At 39.9% G+C, this 12488-nt stretch overlaps 1 protein-coding gene across 3 annotated transcripts in view; it reads left to right on the forward strand.

The window, feature by feature from the left end:
* The window catches only part of OSBPL10 (oxysterol binding protein like 10), a 102980-nt gene that overhangs the window by 73943 nt on the left and 16549 nt on the right, over positions 1 to 12488 (forward strand). For all 3 annotated transcript variants that reach the window (XM_090142512.1, XM_031590260.2, XM_090142511.1), the window contains exons 7-8: positions 5307 to 5453; positions 11602 to 12085. In XM_090142512.1, coding sequence (XP_089998638.1) covers positions 5307 to 5453; positions 11602 to 12085 — 631 coding nt within the window. The remainder of the gene's footprint in view (positions 1 to 5306; positions 5454 to 11601; positions 12086 to 12488) is intronic.

Genomic DNA, 12488 nt, shown 5'->3' on the forward strand with positions numbered 1-12488 from the left:
AGAAAGATTTAATGACTACTTCAGTTGGAACATGATGAAATTCTTATCCAAATGCTTTAAGCTTTTCAGATTCAAAGTGTTGCACCTGACGAGAGGTGGTTTTGTACCACATTAAACTTTTCCATTCCATATCTTGATAAAAATTCCTAAGATTCTTTGGTCCAGTTACATGCAGAATTGCCTTATGAGTCCTGTACAAGGCGTCACTGTGTCCATGTCAGGATACAAATGGTCTCTGCTTATTACTGTGCTGGAGTACTTATTGCTATGATGGAAGAAAGGCTGAGTTATGCCATGCCTTTCTTGCCTCAGACTTTGCTCTATGACTGGCCTTTGGGATTGTCGGGCCTCTGAGGAGATACTAAGAAGGATATATATACCTTTGCTCATGGAGGACCATATTAGGGAGCACGTAAACTGGATGCGCATAAGTCTGTGGGGCTCCACAGCGTACATCTATGAGCATGAAGGTACTTGGCTGTTTTAATTGTGTGGCTACTCTCTGTTATTTTTGAAAAGTCATGGTGATTGGAAGAGGTTCATGAAAACTGAAAGAAAGCAAATGCCCTTCCTATCTTTGAATAGGGCAAGAAAGAATATGTAGGGAACTGCAGGTTGGTCAGCCTCACCTCCATGCCTGGAAAGGTCATTGAATACCTACCCCTGGAAACCTTTTCCAAACACACAGAGGACAGAAGGGTGACCAGTGTCAGCATATGTTTACGAGCTTACTCGCTTAACTGTCATGAAAGCCCTCTACAATGTGATTGGCTTGATGCATATGGAGAAAGTACTGTGTGTTGTTTAGTTTCAGGTTTTTGACCCTGTCTTCCATAACATCTGCTTAGACAGATGGGTAATGGATTAAGTAGTGAAGTGGATCAAAAGTGACTGAATTGCCTGTCCCAGAGGGTTGTGTTCAGTGGCACAAAGTCCAGTTGGAGGCTAGTACACTAGCTATGTACTAAGAGTCAATGTTGGGGCTAGTGCTGCTTCATATCTTCATTAATGACCTGGATGATGAGGGCAGAGTGTACCTTCAGCAAGTTTATAGATGATACAAAGCTGGAAGGGGTTGGCTGATAAACTAGAGGGCTGTGCTGCTGTTGAAACAGACTGTCACAGGCAGCATAGAAAGGAATGTCTTCATGTTCAACACAGGGAGGAGCAAAATAATGCATCTGGAGCTATCTGCAGATAAGCCTCTGCATTAAAACAGTCCCAGGAGTCCAGGTAGACAACTGTCGATGCACCAACAATGTACCCTTATGACAAAAACAGCAAACAGCCTCCTGGGCTGCATTAGGAAGAGTGCTGCCAGCAGGTTGAGGGAAGTGCTCCTTTCCCTCTGCACAACACTGTTAAGGATGGTCAAACACAGTGGCACAGGCAGCCCAGAGATATTGTGGAGTCTCACTCTTTGGAGATCTTAAGATCCCATTAGGACACAGTTACGAGCAACTGGCTCTAGTCAACCCTGTTTGAGCAGATGGGTTTGGACCAGGTGATCTGGAGAGATCTCTTCTAACCTAATAATTGATGCAGTGATTCTGTATATTCCTTTTTCTACACTCCTTTCTTCCAAATAAACAAGATCTATGCCATGCTTGACAGTACTGTTACATGGTGTAACTTGTGAGCATGTTGGAAACTGAGCCCTGAAACTTGTAACAGGACTAATCGTCTAAAATTAATTTGCAGTAAACAGTTACAGTTTGAAAATTGAAATGTGTGGAGTAGTCTTTGGGAGAACAGCAGGAGTTTTGCCCTTTGACAGAAACATAATTTCTAATTCTTTGATTCTGTCCCAAGTTTGTAGAAATGTCTTTTTTCCAGAAGAATGTTTTTAATTGCAATATTTCTTTCAGAAGCAATTTCCTACTTCTTTCCCAGGATGTTTGGCTTGTTTAAGAACATGAGTTTCTTATCCCAGGAGATGACCTTCCTAAATTCCAGTTCTAATGAAGTAACTTGTTTAAAATAGATCTCTTCCAGAATGTGTTTTCTGCTTTTAAAGTCTAAAGTAGTAAGCTTCAAAGGGTTTTCTAGAAATTGTGTTTTCTGAAAAATCTTGGTAGTTCAGACCAGTGTTGGAAACATACACTGATGGTAAATAGAAGTGCCTTCTTGGTGTTTGTTTGTAAGTGGTTCTGTCTGATTCTCAGGTTCAGCATCCATCTTGCTCTGCTATTTGTTCCCAGGCTGAGTTGCACAGCTCCAAAGCTTTTATTTTGTGCCCCAACCACTCAGGAATGAAGCAAATCACTGCTTTCCTACCTCAGCTATGCAATTATATTTAATGGGGAAAAATCATTTATGTGTCTGTCTAATAATTCAGAAAAGCTGCCATTAAGGGATGATCAGTCAGTGTAATCCCTTAGATTTTACTGCATGCTTACGTATAGGTTTATACTGAACTGTATACTATTCTCTGTTCGAAGAAATAAAAACTCGGTGGCACTTAAATGACATTTTGAAGATAAATTATCTTCTGTATTTTGTGGCACTTATAGCGTTGTATTTTGTGGCTGTCTGTGCACACACCATGTATCGTACTTACATGGTGGATTTTTTTGTTTATTGGTTTGTTTTAAAGGAAGTTTGCATTTCTTAAAAGAGAAGTCTGTTTTCTACTCACCTAAAAGCTAATTCATTAATTATGTGGAACAGCAAATGGGAAGAGAAGAAAAAACGTGCAGGATATTGCTGCTGAGCATGACTATTCAGGTCTGATGACATAAGTAGCAGACTGCTACTTGTGTTCTGATTTTCTTGGAAAGTGAGGAAAGCTACAGAGAAGTGATGTCATTCTGCATGCATAAAGATCACTGTTGAGCTGAAAACTCTAGTAGTGGTAGAAGGACTAGAGGATTTTCAGTGTCCTTATATGTCCTTATGCTACTAAAATAGTTAAGATAATGAAAAATACAATCCTTGTTGCAGAATAGTCATTAAAGATGATTCCAGTGTATTTATTATCCTCCCTAAGGAGCTGGAAGTCTTTCACTTGAAATAATGCAAAAACTATTGCCCTGAATACCTCTGTTGATTCTAGAGCTGCTCCCATCCACTTTTTGTGTTCATTTGCTCCCAGGAGCAATGGGAGGCAAGTGGCATTTTGCTAGCAGCACTTTGAAAGGCATGGAAAAATTAATACCTGTTTTAGCAGGCAAGGAAGAAGTATTTCTGTCTTTGGCTGAGTGTGCAGTCTTGAGGAGCAAAAGAAAATTATGTTATTTGTCTTTTAACTGGTTGATGTGTAGCTTTTTTATTTTCTGATGCTGGCTGTTACTTGCAAGCTTTCTCTCTCCCTCCCTCATCCACCCCCCCAGCCCAAACCTGGAGGGCAGCCCAGTGGGATGTCCTTTGGGAAACAGCAGCAGTGTTTTCCCCACAGGAGCCGCTTGCAGTTAAGCTCCCTGATCCCAATGTCACATGACTTGCAATGCACGGAGCAGATTGACGTCCGGCACACACGCTCAAACTCTTTGGATAGCCAAAAAAAAAAAAAAAAAAAAAGAGAAGAGGGGGTGGGAGTGAGGAGGGAGGTTCCCTTGCTTTTCCCCAGCACTATTAATTCCGGCTGGAGCTTGTTTGCCGCGAGCTTGTTTCATGGCAGTAACGAAGAAGCAGTGCTTACCCAGTAGCTCAGTGCTCTCAATGAGGTCAAGCTGGATCAAAGGCAAAGCTCCTGTGGAAACGCCTGCTGTAAGTTCTGCTTTTTCCACAGCCCCTCTAAATAAAACGTCGCCTCGACAACAGAGCCGGGCTTCGGTGTTTTATGTCTCCCCTGACTGATAGTTTTGTGTGAGGTTGTCAGGTTTATGTTGATTGAACTTGTCAATAAGGCATCAGCTGCTGTGTGCTTTGGGAGGAAAGGGATTATTGTTCTGTCTTTATTTTCTGAGGGAGTGGGAAGAGGAAAGTGTGGTTTTGTTCTTTTGAAAAGCTTTAAGCTGTTGAGGTTACAGCTCACCAGATCTTGTTTTATGTAAGCTACGTGTTCTACTGCCTTAAATAAAGTAATTGCGGGGTGTCTTTTAATTGTCCTTGGATCTCACCAAATAGATATTCTTTTGCAACTAGTTACCTAACATGTATTTAATTAAAAAGAAAAAGAAAGTGGAAAGGGCTTAATTAAAATCTTGAAAAGGTGCAGCAATTAAATTTCAGCAACATCCTCCTTACACCAGCTGCTCACCTGCAGGGTCGCTAATGTGATATTCAGAAGTACTTCCTTTGAAACCTAATTCTGCGCATCAGCTTTTTTTAATGAAACTTTCACTTGCAGAGACTTTCAGTGAGCTGAAAATGTTTTCCTTCTATGCAGCAAGCTCTCTGTTTCTGTGGGAATGTGCTGCTTAGCATGAAGGAATGCTAACTTCTGCGGGTAGTGTTGGCACATTTGCAGCACGGACTCCTTGGGGAATAATGAAATTCTGGGCTGTAAATTTTTGACTGTGTAACCCAACTTTCAATAAAGAAAAAAAAATACTGGAAGGCTTGTGAAGTGGACTGAACAAAACTTCCTAGCACCTGTTTGAGTTAGTGTTGTTAATATATTGTAGAACCTCAAGGGAAATAGTGTCACAAATCATGATCCCTATATGCTGTCAAGTTCCTTTTGAAGGGAGATGGCATAATGTCTCTTGAGCTTCAGCTAGTGTGTCTGCAAAATGGGCAGCATTGCCACTGTTACACTGGGAAGCAGCGTAATATTGCAGATGTCAAAGATTCATGGCATTGCCTTACCTCCAGTCATCCCTCTCTCTCTCTCTCTTTTTCTTTTTCTAAGATGTATGCAGTTTCTTTATCTTCTTCAGTTACTGTAGTGGCCAGTGGGCGCTGGTTAATGTTCTATTTGAGACTTACTTAGGTATCTAACTTTAGAACTCAGATAAAAGAATGGGGAAAAGAAAGTGTGAAATCTGGTCTTGCAATATCTGGGTGATACGTGAATATGTGCTGAAGATATATGTGCAACGAACTGCATTTGTGTACTTCTGTTTATTAAATAGCTTAACATGCTGTTACTTAACATGCGGTGATTTTTTTAATTTTTTTTTTTTTTTGCCTGACATCTGACTGCAATATAGATAAGAATATAATGTGTAAATTAGCATCTGATACTTAATGCTGGTGTTCAGATGAAAGGATCAAAATATTCTGTGAATCCATCACTGGCTTTTTATTTGTAACTTTCTTTTTCAACAGCTTGTCTTTTGTTTGAACAGCTTCATTTTAAATATATGTAGTAGAGAAAATTATTTTTTCATTTTGGATGGTGATATTCCTTTTCATTTCAGCGTTCAACATCTGAGTTGATCTTAGTTGAAGATGAAGCGACGGATACAGAAGATAATGAAGAGGAAGATTTAGGAGTCATGGAGGATCAACGTAGTGTAATTCTCCATCTCATCTCTCAGCTCAAACTTGGCATGGACCTTACCAGGGTATGGACACAGTATCTTTTTCCTAGTGTGTGTTTGTGTGTGTGTGTGCGCGCACTTAACCCAATAGACAAAGATGTTTACCTCTTCATAAAAGGGTGGTTCTGGACAGCTGTGGACTCCTATTGTCTGCTAGGCAGGCTTTCACATGAAAGACATTATTAGGGGGAAAAAAAATGGATTTTTTTCTTATTTTTTTACAAATCTTACAAAACAACTGTATATATCCCACATGTATATTAAGTCAGAGTGCATCAAGCATGTGAGGAGCCATAGTGTCAATTTTAACGAGATTTGTGGTTGAGTTACTGCTTTGTGGAATGAATCCCTTTTAATTACTTGGCAGCTTCAATTAATTAAAAAAAGAAAAAGGTAATGGTAAACAGGGCAGTCTTCATTGTATCACAGTGCATGTCTGTGCTAAACAGCTCAGCAGTTTGACATTCTGTACATCCTCCTGGTTTTGGAGCCAGTATTGTTATGAGCTTATCTATATAGATGTGAACAGAGAAGTTATGGTTACTGAGAGATTTCCCATAAGTAGCTATGAAGTAGCTGTGCAGGAGATTATTTTCATGGGCATTTGTGTGTTTTGAAGAATTGCATCTGCTTTCTTTTTAATCTTATGTATTAATCAAAATCTATTTTTACTATTTTGTATAAAGACTTTTTCTATGTAGTCTTCTCTGCTTCTTCTAGAACAATTGACACTATTTATAAATACTTACATTTTTAAGACTGAGCAATCCTGTGATCTGTTGCTAAGTATAGCTATTGAATAGCTACTGGGAAGTTAATGTTTTGTTCTAAAGAGGACAAATTTTTCATCATTTAATTTGTTCATAATTTATACTTGTCACTTCTTAGTACGTCTGGTGTTACATACAGTTCATTTTTGTTTTGTTTCTCTGTCATTCTTCAATCATTAATAGCTCTTCCTCTTTTCTGTTTTCCTTGGCTATGGCTGCTGGAATCTGTGATGTTTAAACTAGACTAAGATTCCTTATCTGTTAGTTTTGTGTGCGTTAAAACATTCTGTCTTCCTCAGTGAATAAGGCTTTTCTTTCTGATTCCTGGTGTCATCTTTTTGTCTTAAGAGGCAAAAATCCCAGATGCACCAGTGATGTAAATAAATTTCTGTAAATAAGAGAAGTGTAGACGTGTATGAAAAGTAGGTAGGTAAATGAATACGATAACCTATTTCTTATGCAACGTTCTTGGACGGTGGTTTTTGAGGGTAGCAATGAGTATCATCAGATCTATGCTACGGCAGAATGTTAGTGTGCATGAATGTGTGTATAATGCCTACAACCTGAAAAGAAGAGCAGGCATATGGCAGAGTTAGATCTCTCTCGTGTGTGTGTGATGCATGACTACACATATGATGAGCGTTGATGAGACGTGCCACATGTGCACGTCGCTTTTCTGACCATTTTAAGGATTAAAATAAAAAATTACAGGACAGCTGGCTGCTTTTTTTTCTTGTTTTTTATTAACTTTGCTAACTGACATGAGGCCCTCAGGGCCACAGATGTGTGACAATAAAGCTCACTTTGTTGGCTGTACCGCTTACTGTTCATTATTCCTGTGGAAGTCAGATTTCAGATAGCCTTGGTGCTAGTCAGCTTCTGCTGGAAGTGCTTATGACACAGTAGTTGCTAACATCAGAGGATATTTTTGTAAGTTTGCATTTTCCTCTGCCTTCTTCCCTAGGGCCGTTTCTTTAGTTCCTTTTATGAGCTAGGACTGTAGGATGAGGTACACATGAACGAACAGCTCTTCTGAGCCCTTGCTGACTTTTGGTTCTGGATGCGTAATCATTATCTTCTTGTGTCATGTCAGAGGAAACAACATTACATTAGTGCTGGCCTTGCCTGCAGTGACACCAGTCTCCTACAGTGATAATAGCCACATTTAGCATCATAGAGGTGTTTCACTTTTGAAACGTGTCATGCTGCCATGCCTTTTAATGAAGAATTAAACAGTAAAACATCGTTGTGAAATAAAAACCCCACAACAAAGAATCAAATCTGCATGGGGATTTGCTAGAACAGACTAAGCCCTGTGGTGGCTAAATGGACTTCAGTTCAGCAGCTGCTGGAGAGATGGGGGAGCAGTTTGTGGTGGCAGAGCACAACACAGCACCAATGCCTTGGACTGGTTTCAGACTTTACACTTTGCTTAAAATTGGCATTTCTGAGAAGGAGAAGAAAAAAAGATAGAAAAACAAAAGGAAATCCCTGCCACACTTACAAATTGTTTATTATTTGGACTTTTCAAAAACAAAAAACAGTACCATAAATCTCTTATAGCCTAATAAATGTGTTGGCAAATGGCATCCGATGGATTGAAATTAGTGCTAACAGTTTGTAGAGATGGGTGATTGCTCACCCCATTCCCTTACCTTCCCTATGCATCGTAACTGTACTGAAAAATAAGGGGCTGCTGTTCAGAGTAGAAGTGTTGCTGGTAGTTCTGCAGCCTATCGGCCTGTTGTAAACTAGTTCTGCAGTTTGTTCACAATGTCTTACGTTTTAAAATTGCAAGATAAATGCATATTGTAATTAAAAACGTAAGTGGACGGAAAAGACCCTTATTTTACTCCCACAGTGATGCAGATGACTGGAGAAGGCTTTTGTCCCTCTAAGGTAGTGAAAATCCCAGCATGGGGTGTGCTGGTCAGGTTTCTGAAAGTGTGTTAAGTGCTGATACCCATCTTTTGCCTCCCAGTAAATCATGTGATGGTGATCAGTATCTTTACTTGTAAGAACTTATGCTGTACCTTTCTCAGTTGCGTTCAGATCTGATTAAGTATGTTGAATTCAAACCTATCCTCTTTTTAACATCAAGGAAAAGGGAAGGATATCAGTTAAACAACTTGCTTTTTGCAGAGAGACCAAGAATGGAAATCAACATTTTAGTGCACCATCAGGCAATTCCTTGCTTGAGACTTGGCAACTTGATATTTTATTCTGAAGAGATTCTGCTGTCTGTTTAGTTGTTATGACAGCTTTTTCCTCGTAGGAAAATATGAGATAGTGTTGACCGAATGTAATTAAAAAAATGAGCAAAAAAAAAAAAAACAAAAACCAAAACCTGATGTAGTCCAAACCCAATATAAACGTAGATAGTAATTGTATTTTTTTAGACTGAGTTCTGTTTGGCTGCAGAAGAGTCCAAAACCTCATTCGTTTGAAAGGTAGAGTGAATAGTAGCAGAAGTGCATGGCAGTCCAGTGCTGGCAAGAAAAATGCAGTCAGTATACCTTCCAAACTTGTTTGTTTGTATTTGTTTTTTTTTTCTGAGGAAATCAAGAAGGAATTACAAATTAAAAAATCCTGGTGTGATTTTTGTGACTCTGTTAGAGGGTGATGGTGTTGCATATTGAAGATTCCAGGCAATGAGATTACTTTGTAAGAGGCAGTGTTTTATAGATATTTTTGTAAAGCACTACAGCTTTGTAAGCTTTGAAACTCAGTTTTCATATGTACTTATGCCTCCTTTTGAGGAAACATTTTAATTACTCTGTTTTGCAAAGGATCCTTACCTGCTACAGTTGAGGGTGCATTTTCTGTTGTAATTGGGGCTTATCAAAGCAAGATCATGTGAGCTGGCTTTCAAATTTCAAATTGTTTACTGAAACTGAGTAACAAAAATGTCCAGTTTTTCATAATGTCTCCTTAGTGACTGTGTTAGCATGGCTGTGTTAAGTGTATAGATGAGAAGCAGCTGGTGTCTGAGAGAGTGGGTATGGGGGCTGTTTTCAAGCCAACAGGATGAAATCACAACAGTCTTAATGTTGTATCATCAAATTTGCATAATCTTAAGCATAGCCCATTGCTTCCATTTCTACTCCTCCATTTGTGCTAATAAAGGTCACTCTTAGAGTTGGCCAGTTGGATATGAAGAGAGATGCAGTGCTTTTTATTCAGATGAGTTTCCCTGCCCTTTCTGTTCTGTACAGTGATAGCCACTGCTGGCATTTCTAGACACCAGTGGTAGGCTTTTTCTGTTACTGGCAGTTTCCCCTCTGATACCCTGGTCTTTCAGTGTACAATTCATATTAAAATGAGACTCTATCACTAACGCTGAATTGAGTTTTTAAAGATGATATCAGAAAACGAATATTTGGTCAGAATGAGAATGTTACAAGGAAGAGGGAGTTGTTTCAAGAGCTAAAAATACTGTAAGAAGATCTCTTTGTACTTTTACTTCCAGATTTTAACTTCCACCTTTAAAAAGCAATCTCCTCAGCTACTCCTCCACCCATCACACAACCACAGGGCACTGAGGACGGTATTTGGCACTCAGTAGATTACTGTGAATAATGTAAAATTAAGGTCTTGGCATCTTTTGGGGACTCATTAGTTTAGTAATAGAAACTGTGTAGAGTGCTCAAGTGTTACAGAGTCTGAGGAATATTACAGAGAGAACTTCACTTGATTTATGTCTAAACTTGTAAAAATATTAGCCTAAGAATGACTGTATTATTTATACTCACACATGCACAGAAGGAGAGAGAAAATGAGCATGCATGTTACCAAATGGAGCAGCGATCTGGTTTTGTTTTGTGGGGGTATGATGACTTACTGTGAAGGAATTAAGATTGTTTGAGCCATCATGAAGAGTATTTTTTTTCACACTTGTGAGTTTTCTTTAGAAAGAACCAAGTTGTGAATAAAAGTTTGATGGCTTCTGTTCCATTATCCGTGGGATGCATAGGTCTGAACCGTGCTTTGGTTCCATGTAGAATAATACGATGAGATGAAAGGGCAGGCAAATATATTTGTTTGAAAAGTGATTCTCTGTGTGTTCTGAATAACTCTCCCTTTTGGGGAGGGGAACAAGTAAATATGGAGGAGAGTTAAAAGGGAAAAGGAAGCGAGCTGGAAGAGGAAAGCTCTCCAGAGGGATATCTGTGCCAGAAATCTCTTGGCTACACAGCAGTGAGCTCTGAGCTTCCCTGAACAAGGTGTGGAGGGCGGGGGGAAGAGAGAGTGTGGAAAAATGGAGAGAAATAAATTATTCTAGGTCACTCCAAGAAGTTTTATTGAAAAGTTCCAACAAAGCATTATTCCTAAGAGGGGGGCATTGGTGACATCTGTGCTGCCAGATGAACCATTCGAGATCATGCCCAATTCACTCGGGACAGCTGCCTGCCATGCAGCCTGACTCACACTCAATCCCAGCATCCCTCTAGGCCCCATGGGCCTCTCTAGTCCCAGGACACTGATGTAACAGCTTGTCCACTTTTTGTTTGTTTCAACTTGGGTGAAATAAGGTAAAGGCACGCAGTGGGTTACTGCAGTCATGTGGTGGGGGATGAAATGGAAGAGGAGTGCCACATGCTCTGGGGTGACTGGAGAATGGAGTGGGAAGGTCAGGGGGATACAGTGACACGGTATGGCAGATATAGTCCAACCTGAAGCACTTTCCTGCCTTAGAACCTCTTGGGAAAGGCCTTTGGTGTGATTTTATCCTTGGAAACACGCTTAAGATTTATCTTGGGTTGGATCTGGTTGGCTTGGTTGGAAGGGACTAAATGGGAGCAGAGTTACATATGTATGCACATATGGCAGAGGACCAAAAAGTGAAACTGGGAGCCCAGGTGCTTGAGGTACTGGATAGCTGTACACATTATACTGTCCATCACTTATATTAGGACGCATATGTTTATGTACAAAACCCATCTTCTTAATGGTTCAGGAAGGTATGCTTTTGTTTTGGAGGGTCATAATCAGTTGTGTCTGTTGATGTTAGAACTAAATCAGTTTACATCAGAGCATGGGGTTTTTCTGCCTTGTGAACTAGGAGAGCAATGAGAACAGTGGTTTGTTTATTAACTGAGAGGAGAGGAAAAGGAGAATTTCCATGTGATCGGAACAGCACATCCCTGTTGCATGAGCTACTGTTGAGAATCATAATGAAATAGGAGGCAGGCGGTGCAGCTATCAAAGCTGCTGCTTTTTCCTTTACCCATTATATACAGTGCAAAGGAAGGGAAATTGCTGTTACAGAGGGGAGGAAAATACATTATCCTGAAACTTGGCTAGGCCAGATTTGCAGCTGTCTTAACTGTTCTCCCCCCCCACCCCTCGCCATAGTATGATCATGGGGAAATCATATCTGCCTTTGTCTGCTTTGCATACAGGTAGTGCTTCCAACATTTATTTTGGAGAAAAGATCCCTGCTGGAGATGTATGCAAATTTCATGGCCCATCCAGACCTGTTTTTGTCAATTGCAGCTGGAGCCACTCCTGAGGAAAGAATTATCTGCTTTGTGGAGTATTATCTAACAGCTTTTCATGAAGGCCGAAAAGGAGCGGTTGCCAAGAAGCCCTATAACCCTATAATTGGTGAAACGTTTCATTGCTCATGGGATGTGCCTAAAGATAAAGTGAAACCATTCAGAACTAACGGTGCCTCTGCGGTTTCTAAGGACCCAGCCAAGGAGTCTGGCCAGGACCAGTCCATGTGCTACAAGCTGAGGTTTGTGGCTGAACAAGTGTCCCATCATCCGCCAGTATCTTGCTTTTACTGTGAGTGCAAGGAGAAGAAAATGTGTGTGAACGCTCACGTATGGACCAAAAGCAAGTTTATGGGCATGTCAATAGGTGTTTCTATGGTAGGTGAAGGTAAGAAATGTGATTTTATTTTATTTCTTGAGCTAATGTTATTAGAGTCAAAACAACAGAAATGTATATTTATATGGGATGGTTAATTATATCTGAAATATGGAATCATAGAATCCATAGAATAAAAGACCTCATCTTGTCCAACCATCTACCTACCATCAGTATTTCCCTACTAAACCATGTCCCTTAGTACAATGTCTAATGTGCTCCTTAGTCACCTCCAGGGGTGGTGACTCAACCACTTTCCTAGGCAGCCTATTTCAGTGCCTGACACCTTTTTCAGAGAAGAAATTTTTCCTAATATATGGTCCTATGTTAAGCTGCAGTAGCAATTGATTGTAGATAGTATGTTTTGTAAGAACAGTTTTAATTTTCTTGTTCACTTTTAAAGTAATATCCAATT

This window comes from Phasianus colchicus, chromosome 6 (genome assembly GCF_987193195.1).
Source record: "Phasianus colchicus chromosome 6, bPhaCol1.hap1.1, whole genome shotgun sequence".
NCBI classification, from domain to species: Eukaryota; Metazoa; Chordata; class Aves; order Galliformes; family Phasianidae; genus Phasianus; species Phasianus colchicus.